Consider the following 23,400-nt stretch of genomic DNA (forward strand, 5'->3'; position numbering starts at 1 on the left):
TGTCATCCTAACAGTTTCCTGGGCTGGTGTAAGAGCTGCGAGAATCACTGTACCATCCCACTGGGCACAGATGTCAGTTCAACATCAATTTTTGATTTACATTTGGTTGAGTTGTCAACTAACGTGAATTCAATGTGATATGTTGACGGCAGGTAACCTAGCCGAATCCACAAGTTGACTAGGTGAAGATAAAAAAAAGAAATGTGTCATTGATCGAGGCACTTAACCCTAGTTGTTCTGTATAAGAGTGTCTGCTAAATGATGCAAGTGTGAAATCAATCAAAGATGTCACCCTGTCATTGAATTCAGCTTAAAAAATATATATGATTAAAATGATTACTTTTTGCAAGTCCAATCAGTTTTCCACGTTTTCACAGTTTTTGCCCAGATGGATGGCAACCCTGAGACACTCAGTGGAGTACTACACACACACACACACACACACACACACACACACACACACACACACACACACACACACACACACACACACACACACACACACACACACACACACACACACACACACACACACCTTCCCAAACACTGTTGTCAAACATGTATGTTAGTTGTAAGAGGAAGGACCCCAGTCAGTTGTATTCGGGTCTTTGTTGTTTTGTCTGAGGCCCATATTGTTTTGTCTGAGGCCCATATTGTTTTGGGTAAGGCCCATATTGCCCGGTCACACCGTTGCCCCTGTGAACCAGAGACAAAAGCCTCTAGCGGACCAGGAAGAGGCCCTGTTGTCTACAGGAAGTTCTCAAGATAAATTCACCAGGTTGTAGGCTAAACTTAGACATAGATGGCTGGTTGGGCCAGTTTATGGTGGGAAGGCAAGGCTCTAGAAAGAGAAAAAGCGATATATTAGGTAACTATTGCTAAAGTGATGTTTACAACAAAGTGTGTGTGTGTGTGTGTGTGTGTGTGTGTGTGTGTGTGTGTGTGTGTGTGTGTGTGTGTGTGTGTGTGTGTGTGTGTGTGTGTGTGTGTGTGTGTGTGTGTGTGTGTGTGTGTGTGTGTGTGTGTGTGTGCGTGTCAGTGTGTATAAAATATACAGTACATGAGGCAGTAAACAAGTTCAAATGTATCTTTCTTTATTGAACCTTTGACAATCGACAAATGCTACTTCATATTTGTACAGTGACACAAGCATTCCGATCCTCTTCCCTAAAATAGTGTCCACCGGATTCAAACATACAACTGAATTGAAACAGTTTTTGTGGCAACATTAAAGAGCAGATAATCGCTGCATCCATTACAAGGAAACAGATCATCCCAAACCTAAGACACATATTAATGAGTGAACCAATCCATTGTGTTCCTTTAAAAAATAACGGATGGTCTGTAAAATATCCCGATGGTCCTTCTTTCGAAAGAAGACAGAGTAAAAGAGAAGATAACATGTACATCATGGAGTGCCTGTTTGTGGTGGCGAGACGTATCATACAACGTTTGAGTTCATGGTCACTGGGTCATACAGTGGTCAAGCTGAGGTCAAGCTGTGGCTCGTGGTGGCATCGACCTTGGTGAAATAATGACCGAGTTTGTAAGTGTGGTGCTTACCTGTGTGACATATGGATGACAAATGCCCAGAGGCATGGTTGTTGTCATTGAAATTTACCTCCCAGCGGCCACTGGACCTGAATAGAGAAATTATTGTAATAGTCCTCACTGTACCTAACAACAAAGTGGAAGTGTTTTTCAGTTTAGGTTTGTGACAACTGCTAAAGAAAGTAGGAAGTCAGTATTCACTCAGGAGAGGACAAAGTAGTTTGCATTATTTTCATGGATGAAAACAGGATTTGGAATAGACCTGAGAGATTCTCACTAGCATGCATGGCTGAACAACAAAGGACCTATCCCATTGCAAAGAGGACAAAACATGACAAAAATTTAAGACGCAATTTGTTGTGTTTCCCTGCTTGTCTAAAATGCGACAGTACTTTTGCACTTGTGGGTTTAATAAGGTACTGTGAGGAAGAAAGTAATTATGTTGTCACAAAATATGTATAATTTACACATTAATGTATTAGAACACAATACCTTTTCTAGATTAGAAAGTAACATCGATAAATTGCATCAAAATAATTCCCCTAGATTTCTAAATGTCTCCTATCCCTGGTAAACTGACCATAAATAACGTATGAACAATGTGTAAACATAAGGGAAATTGTACATATTGGAATTTATCTAGGCTAATTTCATACACTTCAATAATGAATATCTATCATATAAGCACAAGAAAATAGTAATAAAATCATTTAAATGTATGTCTACTTTGGTTCCATAATCATGAATGTGGGAGTTGGGCAATGCTATAATTCACAACTGTACAGCTACGTAGCTCTTTCCTTCTTTCCCACTGCAAACAGCGTTCTGTGGATGAATAGAGGGTGGTCTGTGTGATTGACATTGGCCCAAGGGGTGGTCCAAAGTGCCTAAAATGAAATGAAATGAGGTGGTAGCATGACGTTTTCTGAGATGATTCAAGATTGAAGACGACCTTTGCTAGTTCATAGAGGCCCAAAGTGCCTTGAAGGTGGCTTAACCTAACCCAAACCAACTTAGTCTGGTTCGGCCAGGGGGAATTCTAGTTCCCAGAGGGTCTCAGTCCTGGGTTTCCAACCCTTCAAGGTGTTCGGGGATGGGCAGACCCGTGAGGACAGTCAGACACTTGTTCCACACGTTGAAGACGGGGCACACGGGCTGGGCGAAGGACACGTGGAACGTGTGCAGGTGCTGCGAGCCCACGGCGTCGTAGAAGGAAAGCGAGCCGGCGTCGTAGTCCAGCAGGACACCCACGCGGCGCAGGTGGGGCGAAGGCTCGATGGCCAGCTCCTTGCTGTTGTGGCGCACCACCCACGAGTTGTTGCAGCGGCACAGGACCCAGGAAGCCGAGTTCTTGCCGATCCACTCGTGCTTGGGGGCCGACTTGTAGGTGATGCCCACCGCATACCTGAGGAGAAAGAAGTAAGAAGACACTGTTAACAAGCCTCTAAACCCCAAACACTTCAACACTTTTGTCACGTTCTGACCATCGTTCTTGTGTTTTCCTTGTTTTAGTGTTGGTCAGGACGTGAGCTGGGTGGGCATTCTATGATGTGTGTCTGGTTTGTCTATTTCTATGTTTGGCCTGATATGGTTCTCAATCAGAGGCAGGTGTTAGTCATTGTCTCTGATTGGGAACCATATTTAGGTAGCCTGTTTTGTGTTGGGTTTTGTGGGTGGTTGTCTCCTGTGTCAGTGTTTGTACCACACGGGACTGTTTCGGGTTTTCATGTTTCTTGTTTTGTAGTCTATTTCATGTATAGTTTCGTTATTAAAAGAACCATGAATTATAACTACGCTGCGTCTTGGTCCGATCCCTGCTACACCTCTTCTTCAGAGGAAGAACTCATACTTATTAAATGTGCATTGAATCTTTCTCTGTCTACATTGTATAAATGTGCCTTAAAGTTACTTAGGAAGTGGCGTAACACAACCGCCCCTCTATCTCTGTCATTCTACCTAGCCAGATCCAACACGCCAAACACCATGTGGTTCAGAGCAAGACATTGGTCCATCAGGTCACCCAGGTCTAACTCACCATGTGCTTCCTCCAATCAGGGCCTCCCAGTAGTGGCGTCCGCTGTCGATGTAAACGTTGCCGACGACCCCGTAGCTACTCTGGCTGGTGAAGCGCTCCTGGCCGTGTCCCTTCTTCGATGCCGTCTCGTCGCGCTCCACCGTCAGGTTGTCATGGGAGACCTTCAGCTTCTTGTGGGCGGACTTGGGGTCCAGCTTGAATGGTTGGCCTGGACGAAGAGGACGGAGAGAGACAACATGGTTAAGTTAGCATTGGGCTAGGATAGGATAGGCTATGAAGGCAGTAGCTGTATGTATGGTGTCCATATTAGGACGCCATCCCGACATGTGATGCTGTCCTAATATGGACACTGTATTGATACATAATCCTGTGACCATATTAGCTAAGAATCACAAGAGACTTCTCTAAAACTGCATGTCATTAGGCCAAGTTTCCTTATGGTGTAATGTATGGAGCCCTTACTGTTGGTTTTGAGTGTCCCTGGCTCACTGCTGCGGGCACCTGCCTGGTTGATGGCTTTGACAATGAAGATGTACTTGGTGCCGCTCTGCAGGCCGTGGACGGTGTAGTGGTTCTGCTTGATGTTAGGCACAATCATCCAGCTGTCTGCTGAGTTACACAGACCTGGGAGGGAGAAACAGACTCACAGTTACCGTGTTGTCATGCATACACACTCAGCTATGCATTGGTGCGTATGAGTGAACACACATATGTCTCCGTTTGCACACACGTAGTCACATAAACACACACAGAGTGGCTATAACAGACCCACAACACAGACCACACATGTACAGTACACGTACTTTGTTGTTGAAGTGTTGTGGCCTTGATAAACTTTGAAGAGCAAACATTTTCATTTAATAAGGTCACACGTAAACTGCCGAATTCCAGGACACGAGCAAAGTTCATTGTCACATAATGAGGAAATGATTTACGTTGCCTGCCTCAGAGACAGCCAATCCTCAGCCAAGGTAAGTATCATACTTGGACCAACTATCAACATTCACCTAATTAAGTCCATATTTCACCCTGACATATTGTATTTTTTCATTCTTTAGTTAGCGAAGTCTTATCTATAGTGTTAGAGAGGTGTAGATTTGAGTCTGTTTGTGTTAGAAGGGGAGGAAGTCGATTCATGTGATCCTAGGAGACCAGAGCTATAGGATAGAGAGGAGTGGTCCAAATTCCACAATCAGTCACTTCCTCAATCCATTCTATGGCCTTTTCAATCATACCCAACTGAGAGGGGAAGGATTCATGATCAGTGTGTTCAGACAATGCTTCTTGTCCAAAGGGACTTTGGGGTGGGAGGGTGTAGTAAACATGTGGAATTGAGGGGTAATTTATCATACAAAGTCATTCCATTATGCCAGTGATGTTCAAAAAGACAGTCACCCAGAATGCAACGCAGCATTATGCCATTAATCTGTTAATCCCTTTAATAGGATCAAACACATTCCCTTTCCATTGCCGTTCACTCTCTTGCTTTTCACTCTGTTTCATGTGGTTACTGTGGGTGTTAGGAGGGGGGTCATTCACCTCTCAATGGCTGTGCTGTTCCATGGGACTGGCTGTGCTGTACATTGATAGGCCTGTACTAAGCTGTGCTGTGCCACATTGATGCCCGTAGGCTTAATTCTCGGACAGAATGGCCATCGTGCTGAGTGCACCGTGTACTCTCCGTAAGCTTCACGCGACATCTGCGAACCCGTTACACCTTTTTGTCCTTCCCTATAGGCTACCATGTACCACCATACCCCGTCATCATGTCTAACGTGTGTTCTGAAGGCTGCCCTGCTGTAAATGTGTAGTGCACTGTGAAAGTACCGCACGTTTGTTAATATTTGAAATGGAGACGCGCCATTCTCACCTCACACACGGCAGCCATTTTGGAACGGAGTGCCCGCCACACATAATTTACATTGGTGAGAGAAAACACAGTGAGTTATTAAATTGGCCTGCAGTTAAATGACCCTGAGTGAGACCGATGGGACCAGTGTTTGCCGTCACCCGTTTTCCTCTGCCATGTTTTTCGGAGACATTTCTAAGATGTGACAACACCTCAGCCTCAGCCCAGAGCTTAGACCTGGTGATTGGATGTGAATCTAGAGCGGGAAGAGAACATAGCGTGTGCAGAGGATGAGGAGAGGGGGAAGTGGGGAAAAAAAACACGTGTCACATTGGGTTTACGCCACCCCTCATGAAAAGTGCTGATGTTGGTAGACTTGGGAGAAGAAAGAAATGTTTCAAGGCCCTTCGAGAGTCGTCTGCTCAACGGAGTTCCAAAGACAGCATCTGACACAATTGTTATGTTCAATTATCATTCAAGGGTGAACCTGGGAGACTTCTATTATACATTTATGTTCATTCATTTTGTATATCGGTATCGAAAGACTTTCAAAAAGGCATTCAAACTTGGGGGCACTGGAGTTTTCAACATGATTAAAGCGTGGAAAAAGCCAGCAGCTCTTGTTCCAAATTGCAGCAACGCTGGGGATGTATTGCAATATTAAAGCTATAGTTCTGGTAGTTCTCAGTTTCTTCTTTTAGCTGTAGCTAAATGCTATTGTTTGAAGTGAAGTTAGATGCTCACAATACGAGACATCATATCCTATTTATTCTCGTGACATCCTATAACCTTGTTTGCTAGCCGTCCGCTTTCATCAAACCACACTTCCTCCTCTGTTCTCTTCATCTAAGAAGCTATATTTCCCATCCCCTGACCTCATTTTATATTGCTTGCCCAGTGAAGTATGCATGAGTGTGGCGTTCAGGCGTGATCCGTGGGGGAGGAGGGCTCTGAGCACTGATTCGTGTTATGACTGTAATTCGCTCCGAGTCAGCTTGTCTCCCTCTCTCCTTCCCACTCGGTCCCCTTTGACACTGTAATAACTCAAGCTGAGATCCTGAGATTTGAGCTCACCCCATTGGCCCTAGTCGACCGGCTCGGTGAGAAGATACGCATGATTCGGTTTTGATTCTTAAGTTCTCCAGCTGTTTGGCTTTGCACTTGATTTATCGCGGGGCTTTGAGTTGGAAAATACAAAATGTATCATCAGGAGAGAGTTGTGAGCACAGTGTTCTCTCAAGGCGTTCTGTGCACTTACTAGCACCATTGGCTTGTCATGTGAAGATACCATTGTGTGTCTGGTGGTGTGTCTGGTATGCCAGAGGGTAGTTTAACTTACAGCCTGATACACACTGACAACATTGGCTTGACCTATGAAGATAGTTGTGTGCTTGAAGGTGTTTCTGGTATGTGTGACTGCATTTTTGCCGACACCCAGATACTTACTGACAATGTTGGCTTGCCCTGTGAAGATAGCATACTGGAGCTCATAGGAAAGCACTGTGAACTCGTCGTCTGAGGTCCAGTGGACGGTGATGGTGTCGTACGATGCAGTGCAGAGCTCTTCTCTGATGCCCGGAGGACTTGGCGCTAGATAATGTTAATGAGAAATTAGAGAAGGGTAAGAATGGAAAATGCTATGCGTGCTCTGGCATAAATAACAATGGAATAACAGCAGTTCACCTTTGAGCATGTCTTTTGACCTCAAACAAGGTACTGTGGCTCTTAAAGGAGGACTGAAGGCTAGTGACTTATATTGATTGCCATGCTTTTTTTTGCTAATGATCATTTATAGCCCAGATGATATTTCAGAGGTTGACAGTGTGATTTGGCTGATGACATATTTCTCTTCTCTCAACTCATCTCTCTCTCTCATCCCTCTCCCTCCCTTTCTCTCTCCCTCTCTCACCCTCTCTCGCTCTCACCCTCTCTCGCTCTCACCCTCCGCCAGTGAGTACACATCGATGACTCAGACTAATTCACTTAGTGAGCCAGTGCTCAAGCGAAGCCCTCTGCCATCGCAAAGACCTAACAACAACCTCTTCCACGATCTCATAGAAACCTATTCATATGTGTACTGCAATAACATGCAATAACATTGACAAAAACAAAGACAATTTTAACATTATGTAGATGTGGAACTTTGGACCACAGTAAGGTTAAGTTCATTCAACCACATTTTAGGTTATGTTTATAGAGAGAGATGCCAACTCATGCTCTTAACAATAGATTATAGCTACATGATATAAAGCAAAACCATGATATAGGCAACAAATTTACAGTATATCAAAATATTTCCAAAATATACATTGTATTGAATTATCACCTTTGGCGCCCACCACTACTAGTAACCAGAGCTGATTGTACTCTATACCTGTGAGGTAGTCCAGGCTCTCCAGCAGCTTCTTCTCCTTGGTGAAGTCCAGAGCGAACGTGTCAAATGTGTCTGTCAGGTTGATCTCTGGAATCAGGACCTGAGAGGAGGCGGTCGCCATTGAAACCCTAACGCAAACACATATCCCAGAGGGTTTAGTTCACAACTATCCCACTACGATGCACATTGGATTGACCGTGAATGGCCATTGGCCAATGGTTAGTCAGTGTTCGTAGTGAATTTCTACCACTCTCTCCTTGCTGGCCTGGCTCACCTTTCGGTGATACTCTTAGCGGTCTGGAGGAAGCGGGCGTGGTCCGTCTCCTTCAGGGTCTGGTCGGCCTGGGTGATGAGAGCAGAGGACCTTTCGATGCACTGCTTACAGTTAGAGATCTGCTGGGCTAGCTTCCTGATCCGGACTGCCTATAGAGCAGATAGGACAGAGGTGGGTTAGAATGGGTCTATGGTGATTAACTGAATCCCACGTCAGGGATGGTAGAGGTTTAGCCCAGATGGGGCGTTTGGAATCGTATCCAGATGTTTTTTGCTTGTTGCTTTCTCTTAACCTAATGAGAGGTTTAGAGAGAGTGATTGAGGGCTCTGAAATGTGGTTGGTTGGATGATGTATTTAGGTCAGACACACTACCCTCATCAACATGTTCTGACCCACTCTCACTAAACAACTAATCTTTGGTGTCATTCGTATGTGTATATTTCTGTTGCAATTTTCTGGTATTTATATGAAACAACTTGTCTCCCGCATCCTATATCTGGACAATACCAGAGGAGTAGGAGCAGGGAAAAATACCAAATTGTCTCTCTATCGTCTCAGCGGCAACCGACCACCATAAAGGATTCCTGTTTAGGAAAGTTTTCATTTCCAGCCGAAAGGCCAGAGCTAAACTGCCTCTTTGGCCCCTGATATTGGTACTTCTACTTTAATGCCCGCTCCTGACTCAAGTCCTGACACGAGACCAGGAAGGAAGGAAGTCCCGCCCTTTAAACTGCAGGAACCTGGTATCTGACTAACCCTGGACTGCTTTGGTTATTCCAACGCCAACAGAAATACAGCAAGGGAACTGAAGCAAGTAAAAGTAACACAAAGTGTGAAGTCCTTTTCATTTCCTCTCTGACTACAAATAGTTAGCTTTGAGCGAATTCCAACTCAGTCAGTCAGTAAAAATAATTGAGACATGCCCTGTAGGTCGGACATTTTGATAATTAAGCATGGTCCAATTCCCCTGGTGACCTTGTTCAAATGTTCACTTTGCATCATAGATGAACAGATTGAGAGTGAACAGACGGTGGACTTTCCAACAGATCCAATGCAGACCCCGAACAGAAGGCGAGAGACATTTACCCTTCTGTTGTTTTACTATTACATTCCCTCCCAGGCCGGACGGTTCAGACTGCAGCTCAGTGAAAGTGCAGAGGATTGTGTGTGTGTGTTGGATGGGATTCCCCTTTCAGACCCATGGCCACTCCTGGATCCTACCTTCCCCTCCTTGATTTTGGTCCCAATGATCTGTCTCCTTTGCTGGATGATGTCAATCAGGAGGTCGCATTCTTCCATCAGCTTTCCCTCCTGCCGCGATGCATTGACCTGAGAAACACAAATGGAACATAATTCATCCGTCTGATAATTCACAGCCTTAAGTAAACTGTAGTTACAAACCAATTTATTGTTCTACTTACCCAGAGTTAGACGAACTCATGGATACCATTTTTATGTCTGTGCGCATTGTGAAGAAAGTTTGAGGTAGTTTCAAGTGCCAACGATAACTAGCGGCAGCACAATGACTGGAAGTCTACTGGAACGCTAGCGAATGGTTTGCGCTAACGCTAGTTAGCAGTGGTTCAACATTGGCTTGCAAAACTACCTCTAACTTCTTTCATACTGCATGCAGATATAAAAAATGGTAGCCACAAGTTCATCAGACGCTGGCTTTGTCAAAAGACGAATCTCACGGTATCCCATTAACGGTTTGTAATTATCAAAACGTCCGACCTGTCTCAGGGCAATGATTTAGAGAAAAGTAGAAAAACATTAATTGTCAGAATCTTGCAGTATCCATTTAAAGCTATAGTTCAACTAATGATAATGCAGATATCGGTTGGTTTTGCATTGTAAATAATAACCTCCAGGTGAATGAATCAACATTGAAACACAGTACCTTAATCTGTGTTTGTTTCTGGCTATTACAGAAGATAGGGAATGCCTGCACCTGTGTTTTGCTGAGTCTAACAGTGCTCAATTCTATGTAGAATTTGGATCAGTCTACAGATCTTGAAGCTTTGTGATTGTTGAGTGCATGCACACTCAGATCCACTTTACTAGCCACAGGCCTTTGAAATAGATGCCTCTTTGGTGCCCGTTGTTATGTCCTGGTGAAACACAGATTTCACCACCTGGACAAGTTTAAACCGAAGCGAAGCGAAAAGCAGAGAGGGGAGTCGTGAAAGAGGGGATTGTTTGAGAGTTGCCAAGCCAACGAGGTGTGTTATGGTCACTCCCTGGTGTGGACGGGCTGTTTATGATATGAAAGGGACTCATTGAAACGCACACAGATCTGTCTTTCCAACGCCAGTAATTAGGTTCCTTCGCCTTGTGAGTGGGTTTCTCTACTGTACGTTCACAGGGTTTAGAGGAGTATTTGATCCCCTGCTGATTTTGTCTGTTTGCCCACTGACAAAGAAATGATCAGTCTATAATTTTAATGGTGGTTAATTTGAACAGTGAGATACAGAAATAACAACAACAAAAATCCAGAAAAACGCATGTCAAAAATGTTATAAATTGATTTGCATTTTAATGAGGGAAATAAGTATTTGACCCCCTCTCAATCAGAAAGATTTCTGGCTCCCAGGTGTCTTTTAAACAGGTATCGAGCTGAGATTAGAAGCACACTCTTAAAGGGAGTGCTCCTAATCTCAGTTTGTTTACTGTATAAAAAACACCTGTCCACAGAAGCAATCAATCAATTCATGCTGGAATACCCATCCACGACCCATTTTCAATGTCCTGGCTGAGGGAAGGAGGTTCTCAACCAAGATTTGACGGTACATGGCCCCGTCCATCGTCTCTTTATGCGGTAAAGTTGTCCTGTCCCCTTAGCAGAAAAACACCCCGAAAGCATAATGTTTCTATCTCCATGTTTGACGGTGGGGATGGTGTTTTTGGAGTCATAGGCAGCATTCCTCCTCCTCCAAACACGGCGAGTTGAGTTGATGCCAAAGAGCTCCATTATGGTCTCATCTGACCACAACACTGTCACCCAGGTGTCCTCTGAATCATTCAGATGTTCATTGGCAACTTCAGACGGGCATGTATATGTGCTTTCCTTAGCAGGGTGACCTGCGGAAGCTGCAGGATTTCAGTCCTTCACGGCATAGTGTGTTACCAATTGTTTTCTTGGTGACTATGATCCCAGCTGCCTTTAAAAAATAATAATAATAATTTAACTAGGCAAGTCAGTTAAGAACAAATTCTTATTTTCAATGACGGCCTAGGAACAGTGGGTTAACTTTTTTCCCTCACTCTATCTCCCCCCTCTGATCTACTATTGAATATTTTTGGAGTTTAGGTCTTATGAACCATCTATGTGTTACAGTAGGAGATAGATGTTCAGTGAGGACACTGTATTCCTCTTAAATCATTCTAGCATCTCGTGAAATCTTAGATTCATTAGATTAGATGAATACTTATTAATTAGCCTCACATTTCTGTCTCTTTCTCTCTCTCTCCCCCCTATATACCTACAAAAACAGTCAAACAAGCACACACACACACATGCTGTGGCCATGTTGCTATGACAGCGTCATGAGTACACGTCGCTGACACACTGTGGGTTCAGCCTTTTGCCATGGCAAGAGGGTGTGTGACGGACATGACAGAGTCTTTGGCAGGAGCATAAGTGATTCATTTAACCCGAAGTTTCTGGGGAATTTGCACGTCAAAAGAGCTCAAACTTTTCACAGAAGTTGGAAGAGAGGCTGATTTTCTTTAGAAGGCTTTAAAATATTTAGCGATCTCCAAAAAGTACACACGCGTCCTGTGTACTCTCGTTAAGTGCTGAGAAAGGGGGGTCTTTTCACTCCCTTGCACATTTAGGCACAGTGATGATGACTATACTAAAAATAACTCTAACTGTAATCCTTGGGGTGGATATAGCAGATTACAATCTACAGATTTAATGAAGTTGTTTCATGAGTTGCACAATAATTATGCAAGTCATTCCACATTCCTCAATTATTCACGCAAATTACTTTTGCAAAGTTGATTCACTGAGCAGAAGCTGCACATACACACACACTCACGCACACAAACACACACACACATACAAAAACACAGAAACACTCAAGAGTTAGCCTACACACTCATTATTTAATGGGTGGAAGTGTGTTTAAAAACCATGTACACATTCGTTCTGACCTACATCCACCATGAAAACGAGGTCAGATATTTCCCCTCTTTTTCTCTGATGCATTATTTAAATACATCTGTTTTGAAAGAACCGGGTTTGTGGATTTTAAAAGGCTAAATGAAATGACCAAAGTGGACCTGCGGCCTGTCCTTAAACGTTTTAGTGTACTGGTGACAGTGGCCATGGAAACATAATACGATCTCTGCTTAGAGTATAAAGATAAAGATTCAGGACATGTCATAAACTAGCCCACTCTTCCACCATGGGGCTGTGACTCTTTCCTCTCAGGCGCTTCTAATTTGAATCATCACAGACCAAGAACAAGTGGCTATGGTCAGAAAGGCTTAATCCAGAAGAACCTTCATTAAAAAAGTGACACAACCAATCTTTTGTCTTCGTATAGATACATCAGTGTAATCTGATTGTATTGTACATGTGCATATTTAAATTGGACATGTATATAATACATTTTTATAATGTGTTGCTTGACAACTCAATGATTAGTAGCCTACATATCAGGAAAATATTGTGCATTTTGAAATTGTAGAACAAGATTCTACATGCAAATTCAGATGAGCAAACTCAAGCGGAGACAGGAGCATCCGTGGCCACATAAACTACTTCAAGATGACAGGACAACATGGGCATAAGCATGTCAGGAAAATCATCATTCTCATTTTAAATTTGACACCAATACAAAAATGAACAAAGTTTGTCGTTTTCTCTGAGGTGAACAGCATACGGTGAATTGGGCGTGCATCACATGCACTAGACTAACTAAATACAGCATGCCCCTTGCACGTGCATCTCTGAACTAATGGCATGGTCAGTGACAGAGCACTCACCTCTACATGTTGACAGGTTTGGATCAACTTTCCCATCAACCCCTCCAACTCATTGTTCCTCTTGACCAAATGACTCAGGTTGGAATCCAACGCTTGCTGCAAAAGAAAGAGGAAATTACTATTGAAGACAGAAGAGAAAACAACAATTATTGTCCTTGTTTTGTCTTATGAACAAGCCTGAAAAGCAACCTACCATACTTTCAAGAGAAAATAAACACAAAACCAAGCTGATCAAAAGGTGTTAGAGGTCCTACATTTCTGTTTTAGAGAGAGCAAAATCAGAGAAGCTTCCTCCTCCTCCTCCCCCTCTTCCTTCCTCTCCTCCTCCTTCACCTCCCCTATTCCCCTTCCAAAAACTCATCCACGGTTGTCACACTTGCTTTTGGACAATTTGGAGACTAACCTCCGGGCGCTGCCCCTGTCCCTCGTCCCGATACCGCCTCATCCCGGTCACTCAGTCTCCGAGCAGGACTCACAGCCAAACACTACTGGCAGAGCCTTAGCCAGAGCCTGAGCCACTCCGGGAAAAAAACTCATGCATAAACCCTCCCGACCGGCAAATGAAGCGTCAAAAGCTCCTCTGACAGCCCATCTACCTATCAAAGAGTCTTTATGTGAGCTGTTCTTCCTGATGGTTTCCCCCCTTTTCCCCTTCCTATTCTGCCTGCCTGTCTTCTTTATTTCAACATTCTATCATATTATTGCCCAACCGACCATATTAAGCCACAATGTGATGTTCAGTAGGGATTAAATGGAGTTGCCCCATGGGTAAACAACATAAACAACAGACGAGCCAGGCAGAAGAATACGGTTGGGGGGGTTTACCAGTCTAATGGATGGCCTTAATACGATGATGACACACAAAAAAAAACACATTAAGGACCATAGGGGATGGCATGATCAACGGGGGTGTAAAAATAAATGAACCCATGCAGGAGAACAGCAATACTACAAGGACTACTAGTGTGTCTTCTTGCTTGTTTGGACATATTGAATAGGTATCACTGGAAACCAAACTAAGGGGTCAAACAGTATGCCCCATGTGACTCCCTCCATTATGGTCTCCTCAGCATGTTCAATCTAATGTCCGATTGAAATTGACGCTAATACAATGGAATTTGTCCCCCACGGTCCTGAGAAGATTAATTGAAATGTCCCTGTTGTAAATTTGTATTCGGGTCAGGAGAAATTACTCTTGATCTCATGTATTTATAGCCAATATTCTCAATTCACTGAGTTTAAAGTGGACACGCTCTAGGTTGAGAATATTTATCAAAAGCATTTTCTTCTTCTTCACCTAGTAAGAGGTCAGAATAAATCAGAGTGTCAGAGGAAATGTGAAAGAAGCATCTGTTACATATCTTGAAACTGTTGTACGGTGAATCATGTAGGATAACGTTGGGGTGATCCAAGCCTGTTGTCTGAAAACATGTTGAGTAAATAAGACACACCGAGAAACAAATCACGTAGATAAGACCTCTGTTGAAAGATCTTTGGCTGTATGGAGTAAAGAAAGGTCTATGATGGTTAAAGGAAATACTCACATTAAGCAGGAGGCACATGGTTGAACTCAAACTCAATGTAATTGTCATATTCATAGATATTTCAAAATGGTTTGTTTTTAAAAACCAAAATGCCAATAAAAAGGACGGAATACCTGAATCCTTATAGTCAGTTTTTATTTTGAATGTTCTCTCAGCAGGAGATAATGTAGTATATGAAATGACAGCCTACTGTATCCATTCACCAAATACACTAGTTCTCTTCATTGCAAAATATCACTAGCCACATTTGTGTAGTTAACAACTCAAACTGGGAGAAATCCCTGGTCATTAGTGGAAGGGTATATGGAAACTTTTAAAATTTAAATACAGTTCTATAAAAAAAAAGTGCGCTACTCCTGAGTGTGACCAGATGACATTGAATGCAGTTGCAGGGAGTACTACAAAGGGAATATATTCTAATGTCTTTCCTTCAACATCTGTATCTAATCAAGAGAAAGCTACCACTCACCACACTTTTCATGGCTTCTTGCTACTTGACCTTCTAAGATCCCTGTAAGAACCCTTTGCTATGTGGAAAAAATGTTTACTATTCAATATCTGATAATATCTATATGGGAGGAAACACCAAGGGCATCTAAAAATAAAAACGATTTATGTGATACGATCACAGCATAAAGAGGGCTGAGAACAGGCAAGGCTGTTTTTATCTTAATGCAAAAGTCAACCTATAATGTATGTGTGGCTTGTAAATACCACAATTGTTATACATTTGTAAGTATGAACCTTTTTGGATGTCAATTTCTACTCCGTTGTTTGCCTTTATGAACGGTGTGACTCAGGAGTACTAGGATCACGACTTTGCCCTTTTCTCCTTCTCCCATACCCTGATGTGAGCATCCTATGAAAGATGCGTGAGTCCTAGGAGGCCAACACTTCACACCCCTGAGTAAAATAAATGAATCATTTCTATGGTGCGTCAGGTCCTGTACCTTTATGCTGTAAACAAGGTCACTGATAAAACATGGCATGTGACATAACTTCTTCTGCATCCTCTACATCAGGGCAACTAGACTGTTTTTTGTGCTTTGCCTGGCATTTAATTACATGCAAGCGTATACCTGGATTCGCTGGTCAGACACTGATTTGAAAAAAAGAACAAAAGCTAGCAGACAATGGCCCCCAAGAACTACATGTCCTATCATGTCAGTGCCCATTCCCCAATATTACATAACACAATACCAAAGGTCTCTGAGCAACAGGTTCCTGTTCGGAATAACAACAAGAAACATGTTTTATCCCTGTTTTAACTCCCTGTGTGTGGTATCGACTGACATGCAGTGGTGTTAGACATAGTTAGCCTCAGGCAGTGATGTCATGGGAGTAGACCGATGATCCTATACCGTTGCTACACCATTGTCTCTTTCACATAGGCAGGTGGGATGTTGTTTTCCTGCTCACTCTGTGTCTGGGTGTTCCTGAACAAGAGGTCTGATGCTCTGAAAAATGTCCACCGGTTCATCACACATCACAACACCCTCTAGCGCTGTTGTTGCAGCCAGGTCACACCAGATCCACTTCAGGATTCAACGTTTGTCCAGATTCCCAGGATGTCGGGAGATGCCTTCGATACCATCCACTAGGGGTAATGTGAGCACCTATTACCATCTAGTAGGCTCGCGGCTTGATAGGGCGTTGTGGATTAGGATAGAGGAAGGGCTTGAAACGCAAGCTATGGCGCCGAGGTTTCAATCCCAGTGCCATGCACTCTTTCATATTTTGTATGTTTTATCCCTATTCCAAACAGTCGGAATTAATGCCTAATTTTAACCGTTACGTTTTTTTTCTGTTTTATCCCTTTGAGAACCACAGTTGCAAAAATGCAACGCTACCTATGTTGCATCTTATACAGGTCCTAAACTAAAACATGTCAAACTGTCAAATGTCAAAAACGTCATGTCAAACACTATATGCATTTCCTTACAACCATATTTATTTCTTAGTAGTAATTGTTTTGCTGTCTTCTCTAAGATGTAGTGATTATCTAAAAATATATATATATATACAGTACCAGTCAAAAGTTTGGACACACCTACTACAAAGTGTGAATAGAATAATGTTGGTCATAAAGTCAGTATCATCTAAAAGTTTGGAAGAGTTTGGAAGCCTACACTACCAGTCAACAGTTTTAGAATACCTACTCATTCATTTCTCAATGTTTTATATTTTCTACATTGTAGAATAATAGTGAACACATCAACACTATGAAATAACACATATGAAATAATGTATTAACCAAAAAAGTGTTAACACAAATCAAAATATATTGCCTTGATGACAGCTTTGCAAACTCATGGCATTCTCTCAACCAGCTTCATGAGGTAGTCACCTGGAATGCATTTCAATTAACAGGTGTGCCTTGTTAAAAGCTCATTTGGGGAATTTCTTTCCTTTGTAATGCTTTTGAGCCAATCAGTTGTGTAGTGACCAGGTAGGGTGGTATACAGAAGATAGCTCTTTTTGGTAAAAGACCAAGTCCATAATATGGAAAGAACAGCTCAAATAAGCAAAGAGAAATGACAGTCACTTCATTACTGTAAGACATGAAGGTCAGTCGATCAGAAAAATGTCAAGAACTTTTTAAGTTTCTGCAAGTGCAGCCGCAAAAACCATCAAGTACTATAATGAAACCGTCGCTCATGAGGACCGCCACAGGAAAGGAAGACCCAGAGTTACCTCTGCTGAAGAGAATAAGTTCATTGGAGTTAATTGCACCTCAGATTGCAGCCCAAATAAATGCTTCACAGAGTTCAAGTAACAGACACATCTCAACATCAGCTGTTTAGAGGAGACTTCGTAAATCAGGCCTTCATGGTTGAATTGCTGCAAAGAAACCACTACTGAAGGACACCAATAAGAACAAGAGACTTGCTTGGGCCAAGAAACACGAGCAATGGACATCTGACCGGTGGAAATTTGTCATTTAATTTGATGAGTCCAAATTTGAGATTTTTGGTTCCAACTGCCATGTCTTGTGAGACACAGAGTAGGGGGAACAGATGATCTCTGCATGTGTGGTTCCCACCGTGAAGCATGGAGGAAGAGGTGTGATGGAGTGGGGGTGCTTTGCTGGTGACATTGTCTGTGATTTATTTAGAATTCAAGGCACACTTAACCAGCATGGCTACCACAGCATTCTGCAGTGATATGCCGACCCATCTGGTTTGCACTTAATGGGTCTATCATTTGTTTTTCAACACGACAATAACCCAAAACACAATTCCAGGCGGAGTAAGGGCTATTTGACCAAGAGGGAGAGTGATGGAGTGCTACATCACCCGACCTCAACCCAATTGATATGGTCTTGGATGAGTTGGATGAGAGAATGCCAAGAGTGTGCAAAGCTGTCATCAATGCCTAGGGTGGCTACTTTGAAGAATAAAACATTTAAACATATGTTTAACACTTTTTTTGGTTACGACAGGATTCTGTGTGTGTCATTTCATGGTTTTAATGTCTTCACTATTATTCTACAATCTAGAAAACAGTAAACATTTTCACGATGTGGCCCCACCCCCTCTCTCACTCTCCCCACCACAAGTTTTATGACATTACACCAGGTCATTAATACCTGGTAGAAACTGCTATGCATTATTAAGGGAGAGAGTCTACCAGAACAAAGAGCTTATCTTAGTTCAAAACTCCTAATTGCCAGAATAGGAGAACTAAACAATATTTCTACTTTTGAGAATGTGGGAGTGGTCCGTGGACACTTAAAGGACAGTCATGACGAGTGTGTTTCATTCGGTGACCTCATGAAGGACAAGAAACACACATAACTGTATCTCTTAAAGTGTACATTTCCCAGCTGTCAAGTATACATCTAAATATTGTGAAACATATGTGATTAAACATGAAACTATTTGTGAAAAGATGTAATGTGATGTTAACCTTCTAAATGAGAGTATGGATTTTCATATAACGATGAACTAGTCAGTGACCACACCCCCGTGAGCCCAGACATCACATTAGGCATCATAGAACTGCCCCTTCTTCCACAAGAGTATAAAACACTGTCCTACAAAATATACATTAAGTCAGAGAATGCCGGGATGTCGTCCCCACGTTGGAATGGCTACAATTCCATAAGCCACGGAGACCATACAGCTGTAGTTCTGAATACACTGCTGGAAATGGTTCAACTCTGAGACTGTCGATCACTACAGAAGAAGGAGCAAATTCTAGATGGCACGAACTACTAGTCTGCAGCTAGAAATCACGTAAACCTAGTACGGGAATACTGACAACTGCCGAAAATGTCCCAATGGTACTCTGAAGTGTCCATCCCAACCACAAAAGACATTGTGACATCTGGGAAAGTTAACCAGAGACTCTTATGAACTCTACAGGACGATAGAGTGCTTTCAACGGAGAGACAACAACATTGCAATTTCTTTCAGAATGAGTGGCTGTTCATGTGCAAAGTATTAGCAATTATCCACTGTGTGTATTGAATTAATTTTGTCTTTCCCGCTCTTTCTCAGTCCCCTTTCCTTTGTCTACCAAGCCGTCATATAGGTATTTTCTATCATTGTTAGTAACCAATATCTACTGTTTGATTGTTATGTCGTTCTGTGTGATTATTCAGTTAGTTAGTAAATAAATAATTAAGCCAATTTGTATTTTTCTGATTCACTGTGGAAACTAGGGTTCGTGCAGATAACCAAGAATTGTACAATTTTTGGAATGAGACCTGATAATAATAATAAATCATTAATAGAAGACCTATGGATCAGATATTAAAATATTTGAAGAGTTAAATTCGGGAAATTATAACTCTTACTCTTAATTTTTCCAGTGGTGCCCCGACATCCTAGTTAATTAATGTTTACATGATTAGTTTAATCACATAATAATTCAACCTAGATACTTGATTTGATTATATACAGTCTTCACATTTAGTGATAGTGTCACGCCCTGACCATAGAGAGCCCTTGTTTCTCTATGGTGTAGTTGGTCAGGGTGTGACGAGGGGGTGTTCTAGTTTAAAATGTTTAAACGTTGATGCATTTTACTATTTCAGACAATATAACTGCATTTTAGATGTACTGTGCCTGACATTATTGACATCCCTGATAAAGATGAGCAATAATGACTGTATTAAATAAATCATATTAATACTGAGCTAAACTGTATGCAAAAAAGGGAAATTATATTATTGTATACTAACCCAATTGCATAGAGAAAGAGATTTTGATTAACAAGTAGTATTTTTTTCACTCAAAAAGGTTTTCTGTAAAAAAATAAAATAACCCTATAAACCGTATTATGTTCTCCTCGCTTTATCTGCGTCAACTTTCTCTTCATCTCCATCAGTTCTCCATTTCTCCTGTTTCATTTTCCCAAGCCGTTTCTGTCTGATATAAACTCAGCAATTTTGTTTACGGAGAAAGGCAAGCAGCTTTGAGTTATTTACTCTCACTTAATGGCATCCATGCCTTCATGTGCACACCATGTGGGAAAGTTGCAGGATCCATACATGAAGTACATCTGCATTAATTCCATGTGATTTTGTGCCATTCGTTTTGTTGACATCAAATGATGTATACAAAATCATTTATATCACTATTTACCATCTATTTGCAATGTTCATGATAAACGTAACGTTTCTCCTGTCACTACTCTGCCAGTTGTGCAGCCATAATGCTGCATAACGTACTGTACATGATAACACTTCAGAAACAGTCAATGCTTGTATTGTCTGTGGTCCCTCCCTTGGCCTAGACCCTTGAGACACAAAGTCATCTGCATGGCCAGTCATAGATCAGAGGCAAGGCTGCAGGGAAAGGGTCATGACCGTGTAACAGTATGACTCGATTACTCCCGGGCATGGGGGAAGAAGTTGTAGTTGGGCTGAGTAAAGTGAAGAGTTATGGCCAAGCCAGGAGCTGTGCCATTGGGGAGGGGAGGAAGGCAGAGGACAGTCAAGGTTCTTTGCTTAGCTACAACAACTTTATCGTGATTCTGCATTGTTAGATCAGAGCTTCCTCTATGACCCAGATCCATGGACCTCTGATGCTATTTTGAACCATTTCCTCTCTCTGTACATTTCCGTGAAATGGTAATTTTATCTCCCAAAAGGAAAGGGTGTAACCACAATGACCTAGCCCCTTCACAGAGGCCCACTGCCACCACTGAAAATACTGCAATCATAGGACAGTAATTTCCCTTCAATCGTTCGGTAGCTCCGCCTAATATGAGTACATGTTTAATGATCCTTAATGTTTTCTTTCATGAGTAATTAAAGGTCAAATCAATACTGCATGAATTTTACATAGTGTGGTGCAAAGGGTTCTGGTAGTTAGTGACCTACATTCGAGCTTCGCCTACCCTTACAGGGGTGTTTTCATGACTCTACGAATCTTTAAATCCTTCAAAAGGTGAACTGAGAGAGATTAGACTATAGCACAAGGCCTTTCGATGCAGGTCTGTCGCAGAGTGAGAGTATTAACCCATCGTAAGCCAATCCTGGGTTGCGATCATTCGGCTCCAAACGGAAGCAAATGTTTGTATTCTGTTGCTTAATTGATACTGGAGTCATATAGGAAAATGTAAAGGGTTCTCAACACTGAGAATATTACCCCCCAAAAAAGATCCACTTCACTGGACATAGATCAGCATGTTCTTCCTCTACAGTAGGTAGAAATGTGTTTATTTTGCAATTGCAGTGCACACGTGGTATTGCGTTGTCACTGCATCAGGAATTATCTCCATTTTCTAACCAAGAACCCCAAAGCCCCATTGCTAGTCTGTAATCATGCACCCAGGTACCCATTCTAGTTTTGAGGGGGGCAGCATTTTTTGGACTCACCTAGGGGCAGCAGAATGGTAAGGACCGGCCGTTGCATTCTTACATGAGTGTGTATCCTCTGCTATGCTCATTTGTGCAATGCCTTTTAAGTGCAGGAGATCCATGAGTAATGCATATATACCACTATGAAATGATTCAGTGTACTAATTGGGAGATCCACTGACCTTAATATGAATGCATCTGTCTGTCGTAAAGCATACATAATATGGAAGTGAGGCAGAAATACACTGTAGTGTAGAATAACAAATGCTCCATCAATGGTTCATCTCTCTGAAAAACAAAAATAGCCAGTGCTTCATTTGAGCTGGATCTTTCCGGGAATAGGATCCAACACCTCTCCGTTTTGCAAGGATCCGGTAACCTACCTCTCCTGGCATGACATTTTTTTCTCACTGTTTGCAATTCACACTGAACATGATAGTCCGTGTTTAATTTGGCCCAGATCCTGCCGGAATAGGATCCGGCAGCTTTACATTTTGCAAGGGTCCGGTAGCCCACCGCTCCTGGCATGAAACATTATTTACACTGTTTACAATGTAAACATCAAATAAAAGAGATCTGCCCCGTAAAAAAAAGTAATGTGAAAGGTAAACCGGGCCCGGGTTTATGGTTCGCGCAACATTGTAGCCTGGTGGCGGTTGCTGTGAAAAGAGAGAAGTACTCTTAAATCACTCACAGAACTCGAATGATATTCATTTTCTATGATCTCTCTCCGTCTCTCTCTTGCTCTGATAGACGCGAGCCTGCAACTATCACCTCTCCAGCGTTGCACTAAATTACAGAATTGCTGCTGTCTGTCTGTTCTGAAATAAATTAAATAATTCAGAATACTACACCAGGAATAGGTCTATAATTTAGCCACAGAGGATCAATAGCTTATTTAAAATAAATAACATATGTGTGGATTGTGTGTAGCCTAAACACAAGGATTTGCCTCGGGAATGTGCAGCAAATCTGCCAGTGAAAAGCTAAACAGACCTTTCGCAATATTTCAAATACAATCGAAGGAAAACGTTGGTTGGAAAGCAAATGGTTACTGCTGAAAAGAGAAGACTCTAATATGTATGTAGGATACCAAAATATTTGATCAACTTCCAAATAGGCCTGTTCAGTGAACAGCATTGCTTTACAAAGTAAAACAATAGAGAGAGAGAGAGAGAGAGAGAGAGAGAGAGAGAGAGCTGTTGACACCAGCGCATTGACCATGACTGGTGAGTGAGTCAGTAAAACTGGAAAGCTTTTTCAGGATTTTAATTCTTCCTCATACTGTACAAAATGGCATTGTTTAGACAGGCAACCCAATTCTGATATTTTTTTTCCACTAATTCGTCTTTTGACCAATCACATCAGATCTTTTCCAGAAAAAAAAGTTAGATAAAAAATATAGAATTGGGCTGCCTGTATAAATGCAGCCTTTGATGGATTCAAGACAAGGTATTTTTTAATTGATCTCAGATTATCCGTTTTGTCAGTGTCAAAGTAGCCTGTCATTTCGATCATTTGCGCTGTATTAAAAAAGATTCTGTTAAAGTCACCAGTCACTTAAAATGACGTAGAATTGCATGAAAGGCTTTGAGAAAAGGACACATTTTTCCCAGACCATAGGCAACAAATAACGTCGTCATTTGTGCAACTTCTGCAAGTGCCTCTACTCTACTGCTCTGTGCCACTCGGCAAATACAATCATAAGCATGCGATGCTTTACTATAAAGCTGTTTTTTTAATCATGCATTCCGGTACCTCAGAGCCCCACAGGTCACCCCCCTCTCGCGCTCACATTCTGTTTCAGAACCTCCCGATTTACAAATGAAGCATTGATAATAGTTACATTTGGACTTCATGTGTTGCTTCTGTAATCAGAACACTTTTCTAGACCGCTTAACATACACAGGAGAGATGGACCAGAGTGCAATAGATGCCAAACTGAAAATCAGTGATCACACATGACC

At 42.1% G+C, this 23,400-nt stretch overlaps 1 protein-coding gene across 2 annotated transcripts in view; it reads right to left on the reverse strand.

Annotated features, from left to right (window-relative positions):
- Positions 1 to 1,072: 1,072 nt before the first annotated feature.
- The window catches only part of LOC118370252 (E3 ubiquitin-protein ligase Midline-1-like), a 48,406-nt gene continuing 26,078 nt past the window's right edge, over positions 1,073 to 23,400 (reverse strand). For both annotated transcript variants that reach the window (XM_052499241.1, XM_035755179.2), the window contains exons 3-10: positions 13,079 to 13,174; positions 9,305 to 9,412; positions 8,084 to 8,232; positions 7,810 to 7,937; positions 6,882 to 7,025; positions 4,049 to 4,210; positions 3,587 to 3,794; positions 1,073 to 2,956 (exon numbers count right to left, since the gene is read on the reverse strand). In XM_052499241.1, coding sequence (XP_052355201.1) covers positions 2,608 to 2,956; positions 3,587 to 3,794; positions 4,049 to 4,210; positions 6,882 to 7,025; positions 7,810 to 7,937; positions 8,084 to 8,232; positions 9,305 to 9,412; positions 13,079 to 13,174 — 1,344 coding nt within the window. In that variant the 3' untranslated portion in view covers positions 1,073 to 2,607. The remainder of the gene's footprint in view (positions 2,957 to 3,586; positions 3,795 to 4,048; positions 4,211 to 6,881; positions 7,026 to 7,809; positions 7,938 to 8,083; positions 8,233 to 9,304; positions 9,413 to 13,078; positions 13,175 to 23,400) is intronic.

This window comes from Oncorhynchus keta, chromosome 37 (assembly GCF_023373465.1).
Source record: "Oncorhynchus keta strain PuntledgeMale-10-30-2019 chromosome 37, Oket_V2, whole genome shotgun sequence".
Classification (NCBI taxonomy): Eukaryota; Metazoa; Chordata; class Actinopteri; order Salmoniformes; family Salmonidae; genus Oncorhynchus; species Oncorhynchus keta.